Consider the following 21,458-nt stretch of genomic DNA (forward strand, 5'->3'; position numbering starts at 1 on the left):
CAGGAAAGCAGAATAGGATAGTGACAGGCTAGTTCCCGTGAAAGCACTCAGCCAGACAAGTAATAGGTTTTAAGAGTCACTTTACTGACATTAAAGGTTTAGAACACAAATACAAGCTCTCTCTTTCCAACAAACTATTTTCCCCCATACCTCGACTGGCTGCTCTGCTCAGTCTTATAGTTAAGGCCAGCTGGTTGTCCTGGAAACGTGTCCTTGAGGCCTGCATGGACTCTCCAGACTTGTGAGCTGCTTGGCCTTGTAACTCTGCTATGGAAAAATACACTTAGGAACCCTTTACTTGCCAACATCTCCCACCTATTTTTCCATACCCTATATCCGTAGCATAACTTTCCATTGCATTTATACATTTCCGTGTTACATGTTACAAGTCATATTTACATTTGCATCATTTGTAATACAGTTACTACATTGCATTAGAATCTCAGCATCACTTTTATTACATTCATTTCTGCATTTACAGTTTAACTTTCATGGAAACCATTATCCCATCTTTTCCATTCACCAATGTCTCGACCTGTTATGGTGTTTATATGGAACCTTTCTGGTGGAATTCCTTTGGTAGTTCTCTCTGACCTGCGCACCCTTACTTTTTCCTTAGTTTCCTCTGTTTCTTGTGTTTCCGCTGTGTCTTTATCAGAACTAGAACTGGTGGAGTCAGTTTCACTACTGCTGTCTTTTTCTTCTTATGTTATTGTGTCAGCCTGTTCTTGTGCATTGTTAACATCAGTGTGTCTCAAATCCACGTATGTTTTCTCTTCCCAATCCTGCTCTATTGCTTGCACACTTCTGCTTAATATTACAGACCTTTGTTTTGGCATCCAGACCCTGTAGTATGTGTTTTCAAATCCCATCATGAACCCTTTGTCTGCTCTCTTTTGCAGCTTCCCTGGCCTTTTACTTTTAGGAATGTGTACCCAGCATTCCGCACCAAACCGAATTAAATGTTGTAACCTGGGTTTTCTTTCATACAATTTCTCATAAGGAGACATTCCAATAGCCTTATGGAATAATCTGTTCTGAATGTATGCTGCATAAAGAACACACTCTCCCCAGAAGCCATTTTTCAAAGATGAGTCACACAGCAGTGCTCTCATCGAGCTCTGAAGCAGTCCATTCCAGCGTTCAGCCACCCTGTTCTGATACGGAGTAAATGGGGCTGTTAACTCTTGTTTGTCTAAGTATTTCGTTAATGAGTGTCCTGTGAATTCTCCCCCTTGGTCTGATCTCATTCGTTGTATAGTGACACCATGCTGCACTTCAATCTTTGTTATAAACCGTTTCAGTTTCTCTGCAGCTTCGCTTTTAGCTTTCAGTAAATAAACAGTGCAATACCTTGAAAAATCATCCACTATAGTCAAGAAGTATTTTGCACCTCCCTGCATGGGTTTGAACTGTTGGTGCGTGTGTTGGCACGGTCCAGAGAGTTGGCTCTGAAGCAGTTCCGAACAGAAATAATCCAGGCCAGGCAAAGTACTTTGTAAGAGTCTTTTACTGACACTAAACTTCTCAAACACAGTTCTCCTTCCATACAACATTCCCCCCACACCAGAACTGCTGCGAGTCCTGCTCTTATCAGAGCTGTTGCCCTTGCCAACCAGCTGCTGGCCTTGACAGACCTGGCATTCTCTCTTGCTCTGGTTAACCCTTTTTCTTCAGTTTTCCCTTTTCCTCACAAGAACCTCTTTCTGTGAGACACACAGATAGCCACAGGCCAACAGCCCCCACCTGTGACTCACAGAAAGCAAAATACATTTATCTTATTTCATTTTTACAATACAATTTCAATACATATATATATACATATCATTTTGTTTCTTATTACTTTGATACAGTCTCTATTTCCATTTCAATTCTTGTTTTGTTTCTTTATTCATACAATTTATACAGCATTTCTGTTGACTTTATTTTTCTCAAAATCATTCATGTTTCATTCTTCAATACAGTATTTCCACATTAAATCCATTGTTTCTGTGTCTATTGGCCCTTCTTTTACCCATTCTGAAGGATATTCATCTGTCTCATCTTCCTTGTGTTGTGTTACATTAAATGTGAATCTATGTGGCGGTTTTCCTTTTGTTGTTCTTTCAGAACGTCTGACATTGTCAATTTCCATTGCTTCATCACTCTCATCTTTTATTGTTCCTGCACCTGATCCTGCACTTGTTCCTGGCACTTCTGTATCTTGCATTACTTTGTCCTCACTCCTCAATCTTTTAATGTTACGTTTACCACCCTTAATTAAATCAGTTAACGCAGCTCGTAAGGGTATTTGAGGACCAAAAGGAATATCTACTGCATCTTGTTTGCTTGCATCATCAAGCACAACTGTTTGACTACTTTTCCATGGCTGATCTACTACTTTTATGCTTCTGCTAAGTACTACTTGTTGTTTTTCAGGTACCAAGATTCTATAGAATGAATTCTGAAATCCCAAAACACGACCTGCCTGAGTTTTTGGGGCCAATTTTCCTTGTCTTTTCTGCCTAGAAACATGCACCCAGCATTTTGCTCCAAAACGCTCAATATGTGTCAGCCTGGGTTTTCTCCCTGTCAGTTTTTCGTAGGGAGACATTCCTATTATCCTGTGTACAAGACGGTTTTGTATGTATGTAGTATATAAAATACATTCACCCCAATAGGTATTATTCAATTCTGCATCCGCTAGCATGGCTCTCATTGAATCCTGCAGAGACCTGTTCCTTCTCTCTGCTGTCCCATTGGAAAATGGTGAGAAGGGGGCAGTGAGACTTTGGGTTATTCCCTTCTTTTCTAGATATGTTTTCAATGTATTACTTGTAAATTCGCCTCCCTGGTCTGATTTTATATTTTTAATAACAACCCCATATTGTGTTTCTGTTCTCTGTATAAATGTGTGTAATTTATCCTCAGCCTCACTTTTCTTTGTCAGTAAATACACGTGCGTAAATCTAGAAAAATCATCAACAATTACTAAGTAGAATCTTGCCCCTCCTTTTGAACACTGGAGAGGTCCTGCTAAATCAACATGAATAAGTTGATACGGTTCCGTGGTAATGCTTTCGACGCTCTTATTAATAGGTGCTACTGTCATTTTTGCTTTATAGCATGCGTCGCACTCATCTACATGCTCACAACTTGATAGCTTCAAGTCTTTACTATACTTTGGGGTGTTTTTAATTTTCTCAAAGTTGGCGTGCCCTAATCTTCTGTGCCACTCATGAATGCAATTTTCGTGTACGTTTTTATTAACTCTTAACCAGGCACATGTTGGTTCAGCATGCTCGCTCTGTACCATAAACATTGAGTCCTGCAACTTCCCCTGCATACATATTTCATTGCCTTTCTGCACAATGCATCTATTTCTTTCAAAATACACTTTACAACCAAGTTGAGTTAGTTTTCTTACTGAAAGAATATTACATTTTAGATTAGGAACTAAAAGTACATCTGTTACTATTGTTTTAAGATTACTCAACCTGATAGTGCCCCTGGCAATCGCGTCCCGTGTCGATCCGTCGGCTAGATAAATCTTCTCTTGAACAGGCTTTGAAGTGTAAAACAAACTTGCGTCAGTAATCAGGCAATTTGATGCCCCGCTATCCAGAAGCCATTTAGAGCTAAGTGTTTTACTGTCCTCCTCAGTAATAAAGTTCACACTTGCTTTCTGCCATCCATAGTCCCTGTTTCTTCTTTTCTTACTCAAACAATGTTTTTGTATATGTCCCCGGGACCCACAAAAATAACATATTTTATTTTCTTGCCTGTTTCTTGGATACTTCTGTTGTGCAGCTTCAGCCTCTTTGAACTCAGTCCTTTTACTCTCTTGTCTTCTGTTCCATTCCTGTTGCAGTTTTTGCTCTACAAAGTCCAAATTTAAAGTCCCATCAGGTAATGTTTCCATACTTGTCACCAAATTGTTCCATTGTTGATCAAATGATGATAAAATGATATAAACCATTTGAATGTCACTGTGATTCACTCCTCTATCTTGAAGATCTGCAAACAATCGACGAAATTCAGCAAGATGCTCACTCATAGTCACTTCATCAGTAAAACGCATCTGATAAAGTTTCCGCGCTAAACACAGCCGGCTCCCTGCTGTTTGCTGCACATGAGCAGCCTTTAACGTTTTCCACATTTGATGTGCAGTCGGCTCATTCCTTACGTGTAGCAGTTGAGTATTAGACAGCCCTAGAGTAATAAACGCTTTCGCTTTCTCGTTGTTCTTCGTCCACGCTGCTGATGGAGCGGCCGGGGGGGGATTTTCCACCACGTCATATAAATCTTCTTTGACCAGAACTGCTTTCATTCTCCACTTCCAACTGGCGTAATTAACTGCATTCAATCTCTCCATCTGCATCCCGGATGACAGGTTTATCGCCATGTTGCTCACTCTTTTACTTGCCTCTCTTTTGCTGCTTCCTTTCTCTTCAGCAATGGATCAGAACAGCACCAGAACCTCTTACTTTGGACTGTAAGCTGGGCCCATAACCCCTGTTGGTGCGTGTGTTGGCACGGCCCAGAGAGTCGGCTCTGAAGCAGTTCCGAACAGAAATAATCCAGGCCAGGCAAAGTACTTTGTAAGAGTCTTTTACTGACACTAAACTTCTCAAACACAGTTCTCCTTCCATACAACATTCCCCCCACACCAGAGCTGCCGCGAGTCCTGCTCTTATCAGAGCTGTTGCCCTTGCCAACCAGCTGCTGGCCTTGACAGACCTGGCATTCTCTCTTGCTCTGGTTAACCCTTTTTCTTCAGTTTTCTCTTTTCCTCACAAGAACCTCTTTCTGTGAGACACACAGATAGCCACAGGCCAACAGTGCAATACCTTGAAAAATCATCCACTGTAGTCAAGAAGTATCTTGCACCTCCCTGCGTGGGTTTGAACGGCCCTACTAAATCCACATGTATCAATTGATAAGGCGCATTCGTACTAGGCACAGCTTCAGTGTTTTTAGCTGCCACAACTGCCTTAGTTTGTTGACATATATTGCAGTCTACATATTTATCACACTTTCTTAATGTAACATCACTACTGTTCTCAGTTGCTTTCACCACATTTTCATATCCTATATGTCCCAATTTTCTGTGCCATAAATGTACACAATTATTGTGGAGTTTCTCATTGGCACACATGAGCACATGATTTGTTTGTTTCAAGTGTAAATAGAACAAAGAATTTCGTATCAGCCCTTTCATGATTACTTTGTCTCCCTTCATGATATGACATGAGCCTCTTTTGAATGACACTTCAAAGCCCATTCCACAAAGTTTCTGTACTGACATTATGTTGCTCTCAATGTCTGGAATAAACAGCACGTTTGTCATAATAGTATTAAAAACCTCTAGTTTCACTGTCCCTTTGCCTTTAATAATTTTTCATTTACCTCACAAAAAGTATGAAACAATGCTTTATCTTTGATTATACTATTTGTAGCCCCACTATCTAGAGCCCATAAATCATTACATTTATTTTCCTGCTTATTAACATTACTATTTTGCTTATTATGGCTAGCACATATCACCTGTACAAATTGTTTTCTCCCTTTTTCTCTTCTTCTTGCTTCACAATTCCTCTGAAGATGTTGTCTGGAACCACAAAAATAACATGCTTTCTGTCCATACAGTCTTTCCTCTGCTGCTCTGTTGTTCAGCTTTCCCAAGTGTTTAGACTCAGTCTTTTCTTGCTTTGCCATTTCCTGCCTTCTCTGATATTCCTGCAAAAGTTTTCCCTCGATATAATCCATGTTCAGGTATGCATCTTGCATCGCTTCCATTGAACTTACCAGAGCGTCATAACTGGAATCCAGGGAGGATAACACAATATAAACTTTCTGCATTTGAGAGTGTACCACTTCACGCTCTTCCAGTTCAGCAAATAGTCTATTCATCTCTAATAAGTGCTCTGCCATAGTTGTATTATCAGCTAAGCGCATCTGATACAATCTTCTCGCTAGATATATTTTACTACTAGCAGTCTTTTTCACATGAATATTCTTTAAAGTTTCCCAAGTTAACTTAACTGTTGCTGCGTCACGCACATGCAGTAATTGCAAATCATCTATGGCAAGAATTATTAACGCCTTTGCCCTTTCATCCAGCCTTCTCCAATCTGCTGGAATTGGCACCATGGTGGGTGGGTCTTCTGCGACGACATGCCAAACGTCTTCTTTCACTAGAAACGCCTGCATGCTTCCAACTAGCATAATTTTTTCTGAGTCAGCCTTTCAAGGGGCAGCCCGCCGATAACGACACAGACATTCTCTTTCACTTTCATGCTTCACCGCCTTTGTAATCAGAGCTTCTCACCTTCATCCTCTTGTCAGTTTTTCCCACGGCTCTCTCACAGCTTTCAGCTCAGCTTTCAGTTTCGCTGTCTATTGCTCTTCACATGCTTGTCCTCTTCCTCTCTATTCTGGCTGTTCTCTGGACATCCGAACCATCCAGGACAGAACCATCCTCTGCTACCACTTGTTGGATGTGTAGATGGTGCACAGTGGATTGCCCAGGAAAGCAGAATAGGATAGTGACAGGCTAGTTCCCATGAAAGCACTCAGCCAGACAAGTAATAGGTTTTAAGAGTCACTTTACTGACATTAAAGGTTTAGAACACAAATACAAGCTCTCTCTTTCCAACAAACTATTTTCCCCCATACCTCGACTGGCTGCTCTGCTCAGTCTTATAGATAAGGCCAGCTGGTTGTCCTGGAAACGTGTCCTTGAGGCCTGCACGGACTCTCCAGACTTGTGAGCTGCTTGGCCTTGTAACTCTGCTATGGAAAAATACACTTAGGAACCCTTTACTTGCCAACAAGCACAACTCCCTTTTTTTCTTAACAGTGCCATTCTATTAGGAGCCATGATTTAACTGAATGCAATTTGCATTGGCATTTCAGATAAAAGCTCCACAAAAGGCTTACATTTTTGTTTGATATCTTGGAATGTTAATATACTGAAACACGTCTTCATCTATTAAGGTATAGTGTAGTGGTGTACTTGTGTGATTGGCTAAGTGTGTTCCCAAAATTTGTCCTCCACAGAGCAGTATTCCAGTTATATACAGTGGGATGGATCATTCCTGTATTATTACTACTATCACCTTACTAAGCAGCACGTTCGCAATCAGCAGCTTCATGTATTCAGACTTAAAGAATACAGGAAGTAAATGTTTTATTGTCCCCGTCAAGTGTTGCACTTGCTGATTAGCCTCTTGTTGATGCACAAAGGGAAAGGATAATCTGTAGCTTTTTCAAATGCCCACCTACTGTATGCATGTTCACACACACGACTGTTCTGTGCATTTTTTTTTTTGTGCCTATAGCAAAACAAAGATGCAAAATTAGCTCCCTTTCAAAGGAAGAAGATCCTACATTCAGCCACCATTCCTAGTAAAGGTAAGAATCTCATAAACCTTTTGCACTATCATTGCATTTGGGCATGTCTGTGTAAAGTGACTTTTAATGTAATCTAAGCCAATTACATAACATGTGTGCACCTATTTTTCTCTTCCCACCCTGTTCCTGGCCATGATCTGGAGTTTGAGGCCAATTTCTGTTGCTGGCCTATTTCTGTTAATGAACATTAACAGGATTTTGAACAATAACAGAACTGAACAATACAGACAGCCTTCTGTGGTCCATACAGTGCCAAACTGGGGCCCAAGAGGGGTCCTGCTGTCCTTTTACTTGTCTACCAGATGCCCCAGTCACCTTAAATAAAAACAAATGGAGAATACATTGATAACTGAATGAGCATATTTTTGGCTGCATCACTGCTAAATCAATATCTGGTAGATGTGAAGAATTTCCTAATGAGGATGGACTTGGTGTTGGAAGGCTACTGGCCATTTCTCCCAACATTGTCTGTTCCAAACTCAAACATAACACCTGGCCTGCTTGTCATGGTTTCTCTACTGTGATGCCCAATGTGCTTTCAAATTTGGCATAGAGAGAAATATGAAGATATATCCTTTTCTTTTACATTACTTTGAAATAGTCTTCTATCAGTTATATACAACATCTAACATACGTTTGACGCCCACGTAGCAGTAGTAGTAGTATATGCTAAATACTGTATAGTGCCAGCTAGAAAAAGACTAGGTTCTACAGAACATTTTGTTGAGGGTTACTAAAGAGAGGATACACATTTCATCAAAGGCCAGTGTAAGGTGTCAAATTAATTCTTGATCAATGTGTTCAATGTTTAGTAAACAGAGAGAAGATAAAAAGTATTGTGGTTCAGAAACCTGGTCGTGCCATTTCGCTTTGGGGGAGGATTACATCTTTACAGCAGCAGTTAGGTGTTCTGCAGAATTCAAAAAGAACAGCAGTGTCATCTCTCAAAAAGTCCAGGGAAACAAATAAAAAGTTGACGTCCCAGCTGCATCTAACTAAACAAAGACTTCAGACCAGCAAGCAAACTGTTCAGGTAAAGGTGTATTGTAGTCTTGACATGCAAGAAAGACAAAGTTTGGTGGCCAAATCTGTCCGTCCGTTCGAATTCAGACCCTATATTGTATTCATAGTTGTGAGTGCATGAATCTGTTATTGTCTATTTGTGAAAATCACAATGATGCATTCTGTTTCTGTATGTGGAGGTTGCATTTACCTATCATGGTACTATTCACAAAATATGAACACCTACCTAACACCTGTTTGTTCTTTTATAAAGTAGTAGAAGTAATGCTCATATTGGCTTATTCCTCCTGAGTGATTTTATAATGGAAAGTTAATTGGAAGCCTTAGATTCAGTAACTGATGTACCTGCAAAAGACTGCATTGGACTGGTACAGGCTCAAAGGTTAGAAAGTCTCTCTCCCTACTATTCTAGATTTCTGACTAATTTTTACCTTCTCGGAGCAATGCAACCTGAAGAAAAAAGATGTGTGTCCTCTTCCTGCAGCTCAGCTTTTGCATCACCATAGGGAACGGAGTGTAACCCCACCCAGGGGTTGATCTGCTCTGCAGATTAGAGGAATGCTGGCCTGTGCAGAATAACCCAACATCCTTCCTTCCACATGGACATCTGTGTAGGCAGGGACACCCTTCTAGTACCAGTAGCAGATGGCATGATGGGGCTGCGCCACTTACCTGACCTCTCTCCGACTGAGTCACTGTTGGAATGCTGGGATGGAGAGGGGAGGGGAAGTGGTGAGGTTGGCATGGTGCAAACATGCTGGAAGGGGCACTGGATTGGCTCTGCTGGCATTTTTGCGCCACGCTGGTCTCACCCCTCCCCCTCTCTGTTTCAGTATGCTGCAGTAACTCAGCAAGAGGGAGGTCAGGTGTGCAGCACAGCTCCCCCGTGCCATCTACTCCTGTTTAGTAGTCTGACAATTTGGCACTTCTACTGTTGCACAAAGCTTTCAGGCTTTGTGATATCCTGTGATTGTCTGGGAGATTTGTTTTTGCCAGAAAGATTAAGGACAGAAGCAAAATAGTAAATTTCACCATGTTAGCCCATGAGCTCCATTTGGAAGTGCGGGATATAAATTTAATAAATAAATAATAATTTTTAAAATTTGGGGTTTAAAATCTATGGGCATAAAATACATATTATGGGTGAATGTATACAGCATCCCAGTATTGAAATGTATTTGTGAAAATCACAACGATGCATTCTGTTTCTGTATGTTTAATAGTTTAGCCTTTTTTTTCTTTTTAAAGACAAACCTATACCATTGGTTTTGGTATAGTTGTTGCCTTTAGGATCTCTCTTCCCAAATAACAAAGCTACCATGATGGACTTTCTGAAGAGATCTGAAAGCAGAATCAAATCTATTAATATTTTAAAATGTCTATAAGACGTTTTCTGCATGAAGCCAGTAACGACTCATGATTAGATGGTGTTAGGAAATTGGGAGGTGCTAAAGGAGGATGAAGAATTGCACATGACACTCACTTCTAGAAATACTGGGCCACTTTGGATGATGCCTCAGGGTGCAGTCCAGCCCATCACATGAATGGGTATGTGAGCATTCTTGCCAACTCTGTTAGGCCCATACATTCATGCAGAGACAGAATGTCTAAATACATAGGCCTCAATTATATCGTCAGTTTTCACATTTTTTTTCTTGGAAATCAACCTCAGGATTGAAGCCAACTCATGTAGCATTTTAGACAATGGTGGCTGGCACCCATTGGGAATGGTAGGGCAGGCATGGTAAGACAGGGAGACTCACAGTAGGTGAAGCCAGAGCCACTGACAGGCAGAGCCAACTAATTCTAGTTTTACCCCCAACCTTTTCCCTGCTAATTCTTCAAGGAGTAACACTAAGACCAAAGAGGAGGAACCCAAGAAGTGGCACCACCCCTAGACTGGCTATAAGCAAGAAGGCAGGCAGGTGGGGGCTGGCTGAGAGCAGACTGAGGTTGAAGGGGCAGTACCCCAGCTACCCAAATAGACCAGCCTCCATTAGGCCACAGTGTAGATGTTACATGGCCAGCAAGTGTGTTCTTGCATTCCTCTGTGCAATGGGCTGGAGTGGACATTCAAGTACAGTGGTGGTTGGTGTCCTTTGGGACTGGTGGGGCAGATGGCAGGGAACCATCAATAGGTGGATCCAGAGCAAATGACAAGCAGAACAAACTCATTCTAGTTTTGTCCCCACCCTTTTCCTCTCTAGTGAGTTCTACAAAAGGAAAGGAAGCACACAGGCAGCACCACTCCCTGGAGTGGTGGTAAGTAAGAAAGCAGATGCGCTTGGAGGACTGAAGGCTGAGGTCAGTGGGGCAGTGCACCATTTGCTGTAGGGGGCCAGCCTCTACTATTCAAGTATGGTCCAAATGGGTTCATTCTTGATGTCCAACCTGCAGCTGAACAAAGTCAGAGCCGGTTGAGCAGCAGCAAAAGGTCTCAGGGAGGGCAAACGAGGAGAGAGAGTGAGAGAAATGGAGACACTGCCAGGAGGGAGTATAGGTGAAGCAGTATACAGTCAGAGATAAATGCTGATAGAAGGGAAAGGGGGGGAGGCTAGAGACTAGTGAGTGTAATTAAAGGCAGTAGGAGGGTAGAGATAAAAAGCTAGCATAGAGACAGAGAAAGAAAGCCAGAACAGCAAGGAGGGAGATATGAGAATGGATTGAGCAAGCTGTGCCCCAAAGAGACAACTGGTGGGTTGGAGGGACAATAAAAGAAATTCTGAGGAATGACGTAAACCACCTCATTGTCGAGCTAACAGGGAATAGACAAGAAGTGGGAGCTTAGCGGGATTCAGGTCATATAGAATCCTTAATAATACTAGTCTGTTGAAGGAGATACAAAAAAAAAATTAGTTAAGAGGCGATCCTATGGGGACACCTTAGTTTGAGGGTGAGGTTCACCAGGTGTCTCTGGAAGAAAGAGATATCCTATCATTCTGAGGGACCTGGGGAAGGGATGGGAGGCTTCACACACATGTTCAAACGTGTTTAGAATGATTGCTCTTACCAATAGTGTATGTTCACTACTGGAACATACATTTCACTAGTAGTTTAGATGACAAATATGATCCTGTCAAAGAGATCTTCATGAAGTACCTGGGTTCCAGAAATGCAGGTAATGCGGATGCAGATGGATTTTGACATTACAGTGATCTCCAGAACCCAATGAAATGGCTGGATGCATTTCCCCATGCTAATAGGGATATGCATCCACATACAGGATCTCTAGTTGTTGAGCAACCAGCTGAGCATAGCTAGAACTGGATTTGGGCAAATGTGTAAATGACATAGTAGACACACGTTTCCAGAAAAAGTAATTATCTTCAAGCCAAAGAAATACAGGTAAAACTGTTGCAGAAAATCAGGCAAAATAGCTATTCCAGTTATACACCAATTCTCAGCACTGAATTTTCATGTTCGGCTTTCAACCAGTTATGCTTAAGGTGCTCTATTAGTGCTACCAAAGGGGAAATCTACACTTAAAGCAGAGTCTTCAGCTACCTTCCAAAGAAAATTAAGGAGGTAAAACATCTCTATAGTTCCTGCAGGAACATATGCATTTTAGAGAGAGCATTGTACGTTCAGAAGACCAAGTGATAGAAAAACACTTTTTTTTAGTTCTGATTCAAGCTCTCCTGGACAATCCACAAACAATAAACCATAGCACAAACCTAAAGCATGAGTCAAGGTTCAGATGACAAGCTCTTCCAAACCTTGGCTTTGCTCAGAATGGCCCAGCAGCAAAATAGACTGGCAAAAAAGCAGCTGCAAGCTCCATTCCAGGAGCCTTTGTGTTGCTGCTTAGTGTGACATCCAAACCAGGCCACTGAGTGTTAAGGTAGTCACCCTGTAGGCAGCAGCAGGTATTTTCTTATGCTATTATCCTTTAATGATGTGGTATCACATTTACTGTCCATCTGAGAAAGGTTGTAATGGATGTAGATGATATTTAGCATCTATGGATTAAAAAGGATAAGATGGAAGTGAAGATACAAACCATTGAAATGATTTGGGCAGGTTTCAAATTGTGGACATCAGAAGCTTTAGGGGAAGGTACTTTCAAATGACAGAACTATATTTTCTATTTTGACACTTTTCTACATCATAAAAACTTGTTAATGTAATATTATTTTTTATACCTAAGTCATGACCCTGGCTTAAATGGAGTACAATAGCTTAGCATTAGTAAATGTTAACATACTGTGCATAGACACAATTGAATTAATGAATGTTTTTTTAGCTTAAAATTTGATTATGTTGATCTATATGTATTGTTTTTATTCTTGTTGTTCGTCGCCTAGAGTGTCCCTAACCCGGACAGATAGGCGGCTGAAAAATAAAATTTATTATTATTATTATTTATTAGACAAGATAACCCTGTTGATTCAATGGAGCTGAAGAAAAGGATCTGTAAACCATAAAGAAGTGTTCATTTAGACAATACTTTATCATAATCCCCCTGGGCTCTGGTAGTATAAGATCAGTTCTAGATTTAAGATTTAAATGTTCCAGATGTTCATTTTGGAGACTGGTTTTACTGTTCCTACAGCCTGCAGATTGGCTGACATCTCTTGGTTTTCTGGATGGCTATTTTGTATAACACGCACACACACCTGCACACACACGGAGTGCATGTCTATAAATACCACATAGATGTATGGTGACGTTTAACTTTTTTTCAGTGTGATATGAGTTATTTGTAGAATTCCAGAATCCATGTTATCTTTACAGTGAAAACCATATCCTCCCTTATATTTTACTTTAGGGTGAATCACATTTGGGATTTGGTAGGCAGTTTCTGAGACTCATCATAAGTACGAAAACAAGGCCTTCTGTTTGTGAGTAAAATAGTTAGGTTTTGCACTCAGTGTACAGAAATCACAGCTGGAGTTGTTACTTAATGTAGAAGTGATGGGATCTGAACTTTCAGGCTTTCCTTAGAAAATGTCGTGGAAGAATTATTGGCAAAATTCAGGGAAACTCTTTTTAAAAGCTTGGGTTTTTTCCTGCACCCCCTGTGTCTAATGGCAGTGCTGAAATTTTCATCACCAGATGTCTGCTCAGATTAAGACGTTCTCAACAGTATGTACTAGGGTAATGACAATTATGCATGGGTAAGATATAACATTTGCACAGCAAAAACACATAGAGACACAAGGGATGCAAGATACAATGCAAAACGGCCATACTGTAATTTAAGTCAGTAATTATTGCCTTTTAAATGTAGCGACCCAATTATGAAGCCCTCCCACTACAAAGTTCCCAGAATCCTTTGCTCCCATTCCCATAGTGCTCCAGAAGTGGCACCATAGGAGTAATTGCATTGTTTTATGGGTTGCCTTTGACATCAGAAAAGGACTGAGTAGCTGAGCAAATCTTCCTCATCTGAAGAGGCCAGGATTTTAAAAAGAAAACGGATTTGCAATCTGCCAGGCAGCTGTTTGCAGCTCCTTTGGGCAGCACTACACGAAGGTTGTGAGGCAGTTCTTCAGGAGCCTTCTTCCAGATGTGTAACTGTTGTTTCTTCTTAAAGCCTTTGCTTGGTATTGTAATATTTTAACCTAGAGAATTATTCCAGTAGCATTTTAAAAACCACTGCAGGCATTTCTTGAAGAGTTTGAGTGTTGCTAGTAATTTGTAAAAGAAAATCATTGTTGCCTGATGCTTTCCTTGAAAACCTGCTGAGTATTTCAGAGCTCTGTTGGCTTAAGTGAGTTAATTTTTTGCTTTAATTTGGCATACCTTTAAAAGAGACTGCTTTAGTTGTATCATGGTCAGCCTCTTAAATTGGATTCACAAAAGGGGAAAGCCTGTCATAAATTCCATTCTGGGTGTTCTTTTTCTCTCCCCCCCCCACTATATTTCACAGCAGACCTAATTTCACTACTCAGTCTCATGTATCTATCTAACTATCATCTATCCCTGTCAGCTGGAGCGTGGCGGCTGGAGCTCCACATGCTACAGCTGAGTAGGGCCCCACTTTCTGGTGGTTTTTGTTTTTCGGTGGGGGCCTGAAATGGAACCTGCCATATGAGTGGGGCCCTACTGTATATCAGTTCCTAGTATCACACAGGGTGATCAAGAAACAAAGCCCAGCATGAAGCTGTGCACATGTAGGTTATGGGGCTGCACATATAGAAGCAGATTTTTTAAAAATACATATATTTATTAAGAATTTTTCAAAAAGTTTTACAGATAAACAAAAGCAGAGAACCAACAGAAAACAAAAACCATTGCAAACAACCAATAAGCATTACAACAACAATAAAATATTGGTGCATGTATCTCAAAACCTTACCATTTTGCCCACAAAAGGTAAGTTACCATCAACAGGGAAGAGCAAAAAACTCAGAACAGTGTGTCAGTCTAAGATCCAGAAATGCTTTGGAATGGCGTAAGTCCAGAAGGATTTTTGAGAACTTGTCAGCAACACTGTTCTACCTTGCTGTACTACACAGTTTTCTATATGTCCCTGCCTTTTGTCCCAGGCACAGATCAGCAGGGCAGGAAATAATTTTTTTTCTTGACAAGGTTTTGATTGATTTCCATAGGGGGGCTGGAAGTTTTTTTTCTTGAAATTACTGGCAGTGGGACCCCAGGTGTGTTTTGTCTTTCACTGCACCATATGGCTTGGCTTACTGTGTAGAGCAAGGATGGAGAACCCAGATATTTATTGGACTACATTTCCCATTATCCCTGACAGTAGGACATGCTGGTTGGGGCTGATGGGAGTCCAACAATATCTGGAAGAGCATAGGTTTCCTATCCCTTGTGTAAGCCATCAGAAGGTATTTGCCCCAAAGACTTTTCTAGTTCATCTCTCTGCTAATGCCACAGTGTGGTTTCCATTCTGTGGATTGCTCTCTGGTTTGCTGGTGAATGTATGTTCCCTTGTTTGTAAAAATGGATTGGGTATGGATTCTGCCTTTGGGTTCCATTTCAACTTTACGATACTTAGTAACTTTTCATTTTGTGACAGAAATATTTTTAAAGTACAAGGGCATTATATAGTAAGATTTTTTCCGGTAAGGTTTGTGTTTCCACAGTCAAACAAAATGCTTTTTACATTCTCCTGATCTCTAAAGCAGGACTGCTATTTTAATAGTCTTCCATTATTAATGAATGTACATAGACTGCATGTTAGAAATGTAGCCTATTCATAAATTACAGCAGCTGGTTGGCATGAATCAGACCTGTCTGAATGCTTATATTATATTCATTGTAATGCAAACTGAATGTTGATAGATGCTAGATGCTGAAAAGGTATAATGTGGCTAGGCGAGTGAATTATACTTAGAGGAAGTGGTAGTATTCAAATTCTGGTGGATAACCTAGAAAACAAAGGTAGTCCCTGTGGTTTTCCTTGGCAAAAAGAAAGGGGCATGATTCCGTTGAAGTTCAGCACTTGAAGAAAGTCCCATTGTTAAGCCTGTGCTTTATATTCTTGTATTTAAATATATGGAGTTTGAAACTAAATATGGCACATTCCTTTTAGTTGTAAGCATGACATATAATATCATTTTTTCCTTTGTGTATGAAATGATTTTGCAATAATTGCATCATAAGTTTTCAGTTGTGATGTATTTCAATGCAAAATAAATCCCTTATTTTTATTTTATCAATAGTGATTTATAAAACCATCACCATGGCCTATATCTTCAGTCACGAGTCATCTACATGTTCCCTGTGGGTGCCATAAGGCTCAAAGGCCTTAAGTGGTGCCCGCAGCAGGTAGCTCAAACTTTGAGCTTTCATTTTAAAAAAAAGGTTTCTGACCCTACTAGAAAGAATGTTATGGAACGAAATGTGCCTTCAAAGCAATTTCTGAGAAATTAATCAGCCTGTCCAGTCAGTGTTATTAGCCAATGAGTGAAGAGCTTCTGTTGGGCTCTCCCTTTCAGTGCAGTTTTCCTCCTTTAGTCTTTTTTCCCCTAATCCTTGGAATCTCCATAGTTTGCCCTTCCTTTTTCTCTAGCAACTAGGATGCATCATTTCTGCACTGGGTTCGCCTGAGATCAGGTAGTGCATAGAAATTATTTCCTGCAAAAACTACTACACAATAAGTGTGAATGAATGTTAATGAATCCCCCTCCCTCAAAAGACAGTGAGAAAACTAAACTTTCCGAACAGGCTTAGGCATGTTTTCTGGTTTGCAGGAATGAAAGACCAGGGACTCATTACGAATTCACTGTTCAGTGGTATGCATGTCTACTCAGAAGTAAGTCTCCTTGTATTTAATGGGGCTTACTTCCAGGTAGGTGAATACAATATGGTAGCCTAGGCTTTGGTTTAAGATTGGCATTGGGGGGAAAACAGGTTTCTTGTGCCTTTAATAGCTGTGTGGCAGGCAGAAATTCAACAAGTCAAGCTTTTTCTAGTATAGAAATACAATTATGGGAAAAGCTTCACCATGACTACTGTCTAATTTTGTGTTATGCTACACACCTCATGTCAGTCATTTTGTGACTGGTATCCCCAGCACTCTCAAAAATTGAATTGAAGTGTGCTTTCTGGCCCAAAAATGTTGGTGACTCCTGTCTTAGGTAAACCTTCAGCACATATAAAAGTGGAGAGCCTAATTTGGCAGGTGGACCACACCCTTATCCCCTCTACCCCTTGCAGGCCAAATTTGACTGGTAGGCAAGGATAATCACCTGACATCACACTGCCATCAAGCGATAGCCATCAGGACTTCATAGCACCACAAACTGATCAACAGGCTTGAAGTCACCACCTATCAACTGATGGGTGGTAACCTCTGTGACAGAAAGGAGAGGACTGGAGAGCCTGTTTACACCACTCCATGTGTAACTGCCACTTACCTGTCCTGCAGAGCAGGCCAGTTGGTCCCAAACTATCCAGTAATCACTGCCACCACTTTCCTTGGTTCACAGCTCCTCCCCAAGATGGCAAGAGATACTGGAGGTGCCCAAGAAAAATACTAAGAACTCATGAGAACCAAGGAACAGTGCACCTTGCGCTTCCCAGCCAGATTCCTCATACAGTTTACTCAGAGAGTAAAATCAGCCCACATTCTCCCACCTCCCCCACAGAGCAGAGCAGTGTGCTGGTCCTTTAAAAGCTCTGAAACATACCCTTACTGTACTGTAACCCCAAACAGTCTGGGCATGTAGGGGTGTCTGAATGCCCTGAGAGTTGGCAGCAATGCACACAAACCCGGCTGTTCTTTTTCTCTAATGCTTATTAAGAATAAAGAAGGCCAAGGGGAGAGAACAGCAGGGAAAAGCAGAATGGAAAAACCAAAAAGAGGCTTCTGTAGCTCCGTTTCTCTGATCCTAAGCTCTCTACTTACAATTAGGCCTTTGGTCTCCTCATGTGTAAAGCAGCTTGGATAGTCAGTTGCAGGCTTTCATAATGGTGGGTGAGGGAGAAAGAATCTGGTTTCACCAGCCTCTTTTTAAGGTTTTCCAACCCCACCTTGTCTAATTTTTCTATTTGGATATTTGGTAGGAGATACATACTGCGTGGGTTAGCCAAAATGGAGAAAAACCAAGGTTTTTCTTCGCAACCTCAAGCCTGCTTTCTGCAGAAATTAGCTGTGTGATTGAGTTCCCCATGGGGAAGATGGTTGCACAGCTGATCCAGCCACATCTCTGCCTGCTCTACACCTGATGTCACACATGATGTTAAGACTGGGGCAGGTGGGCACGGTTGGGTGACAGCAGCCTAAAGCATGGCTCAGCCACATTTGATATTGTGATATCTATTTTTGTCTATTAGTGAACTTCTCTGCTTTTTAATCCAGGAGGTAAGAAATGGGATCCTGTGTAAGTTTGCTGAGAATGGATTGATCATTTGCATGCTTATTGAGTTCAGTGGGATTTACTCCTCTGCAATCATGCTTAGGATAGGTGAAGCTGAGTATGGGGGGATGGGGAGGGGAGGGGAGGAGGAGGAAGGCAGGGTTAGGGGAAGAGGAGGGGGAAGAGGGAAAGAGAGGGATGGGAGCAGGCCGGAGGGGTAGTAGGGGAGAAGGAGGGGACAGGTTTGATCATTTGCATGCTTATTTAGTTCAGTGGGATTTACTCCCGTTCAATCATGCTAAGGATAGGTAAAACTGACTGTGGGGGAGGAGGAGAGGGGGGAAAGGGAGGGGAGAGGAGGGGAGGAAGAAGGGAGGCAGAAGGGAGAGTAGAGAGGGGCAGTAGGGGAGGTGAAGGAGAGGGGGGAGGAGAGGGGGGAGGAGAGGGGGGAGGAGAGGGGAAAGGCAGGTCTGATCATTTGCATGCTTATTGAGTTCACTGGGATTTACTCCCATGCAATTATGCTTAGAATAGGTAAAACTGACCATGGAGGAGGGGTGAGGGGACAGGAGAGGGAAGGAGTGAAGGATTGGGAGGGGATTCAAAGGGGATGGGGATGGGGAGGGAGGGGCAATGGAAGGGGGAGGGAAGGGGCAAAATGGAGGGAATAGAAGGGAGGAGGAGGGGAGGGCAGGTTTCATCATTTGCATGCTTTTTGAGTTCAGTGGGATTTACTCCTGTACAATCATGCTTAGGATAGGTGAAACTGACTTGGGGAAAGGGAGGAGAGGATATTGGGTGGGGGGGTGGGAACTGCGCAGAGGGAAAGCCCTTTTCCTTTCCAAAAGGAAAACATTGTGAACAGTATCATTGTTTTATAGGGTTTCCCCACCTTTTTACTCTACAGCAGGTGCATGTAGTCTCCCACCCAAATGTAAACCAAAGCTGTCCTTGTCCACATCCACACCAGACCTTTATTTCACCTTAGATAATCATGGCTTCCCTCAGAGAATCCTGGGAAGTGTAGTTAGTGAAGGATGCTGAGAGCTGCTAGGAGAAGCCCTATTCCCCTCCCAGAGCTGCAGTCCCCAGACAAGGGGCTGACTGTTAAACCACTTTGGCTACTGGTGTTCAGTCAAGGGAATAGGAGTCTCCTAAGAACTCTCAGCACCCTTCACAAACTACACTTCCCAGAATTCTTTGGGGGGAAGCCATGATTGTCTAAAGCAGCCTTTCCCAACTAGTGGGCCACCAGATGTTGTTGGACCACAACTCCCATCAGCCTCAGCCAGCATTACCAATGGTCAGGAAAGATGGGAATTGTGGTCCAACAACATCTGGTGGCCCACTAGTTGGTAAAGGCTGGTCTAAAGCAACACAAAGATGTGGCGTGGGTGGGGCCCCCTGATTAGCCAAGCCAAACAGCTGTGAGTCTGGCTTTTAGAACACTGACAGTTGGTTCTTACTGAGCATGCCCAATGTTATAATAGACTTCAGTGTTAAATTTCTTAAATTAATTAAAAATCAGCCAGGTATTTTTTTAACTTTTAAACTGCCGAAGATGAAGGTCAGAGTATGGGGCAACGTCAGTAATAGATTTACAGATATTCTGTGAACATGGCTGAGTTTTAATCAATTTCAACAAATTATGAGACCACTGACAGAAAAAAGTCCAACAGGGGTCTGGATTTTTTTCCTCATGTTTTACATTTTGAACTCTCATTTCTTTCTGACTGTTGCATGTATCATCATAAAAATGTAGAGTTTTATTAAGCAAGCGTTTCTGAGTTCAGGACTATAAGTTTTGTAAGGCTTTGTTTTGAAATGAGCTTATGGGAAGCAGTAGAATGGCATGTGGGTATTTTCAATTTAATATTGTGGAATGCAAAAAATCCATGCTGACTATAGTATACAGGCAGCCACTCTTTTGGCTGTATAATAACTTATATGTGTCTGTTCCAAAGTGATTGCAGAGCACATTGTCCAATATAGATAGTTTTTGTTACATGCCTTCAAGTTGATTACGACTTATGGTGACCCTATGAATCGGTAACCTCCAATAGCATCTGTCATGAACCACCCTGCTCAGATTTTGTAAGTTCAGGCCTGTGGCTTCCTTTATGGAATCAATCCATCCCAATATAGATACACTTCAACTATTCTGAAATTAAGCTAAAGCTGTTTAAGATCAGACACTGGTTTCTCTTTATTTTTTGGATGTAAACTATGTTTACACATTCCAGAAAACTAAAGGAAATATTTTTACTAGATTCCTTTATATTTACATGTTGGGATAGAAAACATATCCTATTTTCTTTTCTCCACTGTTTTGAAGAAGGCTTGTGTTTTTACTTGGTGTGTGAGACTCACAGAAGAGAAGTAAAGTGTGTTCATGTAGGCTCAATCTTTGTCAGTGAGCATTTACAGGGTTCAGTATTCCAGTTCTTTCTGTATCAGCTGCATTCAATAACCCATGCTGGAGATTGCCAAGAAATTCAGAAGAGGACCATGAGCGTTTATGTTGCTCTAAATGTATCCAGCCCAAATAATCAAAAATCTGTAATAACTGTAGTATTATGAAAATGCAGTATAACTGGAGCAGTTTGAGGCCTTTGCCTGCTTTCTGTGCACAATGTGTGACAATATATTTCCATTTGATGTAGGTTCAGGTGTATCTTTTGAGATGAATATTTCAAATATATATACAGACATACATATACATACTTACATGCATACACATATTGGACATATACCAATTGGGATTGTAGTCACAGTACTGAATAAATTTCATCTGGCTCAGAATTACATCTACTAGAAAATTAGTGAAATTAGTTCCCAGTTCCTCACTTTTACAAATAAGAATGTTGGATTTCTTTTTGCATAGAAACAACATTGTGATGACTTTTTTTTAAAAAAAAAAACAAGCTTTTTTTGCTTGCTGTTATTGTTATTTATCTCAAATCAAGCCTATGCAATAATAGCATTTTTAAAAGCTTGTACCAAACTTCCAGGTAAGGGAATACAGGATGGTAGCCTAGGCTACAAAACTAGGATTGGACAGGTACAGTAATAAACTCAAGTCAAGTTTCAAGAAAGAAAGGTTAGTATATCTCCCAAGGACTCAGACAATGGACCTCCCAACTGTGATCACCAAGATCCTCTAACTCAAGATGCCAGATGTTGGGATCCTATGCCATACCTAAATACTATAATCTGATAAAATATTATACTGCTTTTAAAAAGTTTTTACTATGTGAGGATATGTCAAATATA

At 41.2% G+C, this 21,458-nt stretch overlaps 1 protein-coding gene across 3 annotated transcripts in view; it reads left to right on the top strand.

The window, feature by feature from the left end:
• The window catches only part of CNTLN (centlein), a 268,051-nt gene that overhangs the window by 168,375 nt on the left and 78,218 nt on the right, over nucleotides 1-21,458 (top strand). For all 3 annotated transcript variants that reach the window (XM_061630573.1, XM_061630579.1, XM_061630586.1), the window contains 2 exons: nucleotides 7,323-7,395; nucleotides 8,208-8,428. In XM_061630573.1, the coding sequence (XP_061486557.1) occupies nucleotides 7,323-7,395; nucleotides 8,208-8,428 (294 nt within the window). The remainder of the gene's footprint in view (nucleotides 1-7,322; nucleotides 7,396-8,207; nucleotides 8,429-21,458) is intronic.

This window comes from Rhineura floridana, chromosome 1 (genome assembly GCF_030035675.1).
Source record: "Rhineura floridana isolate rRhiFlo1 chromosome 1, rRhiFlo1.hap2, whole genome shotgun sequence".
NCBI classification, from domain to species: Eukaryota; Metazoa; Chordata; class Lepidosauria; order Squamata; family Rhineuridae; genus Rhineura; species Rhineura floridana.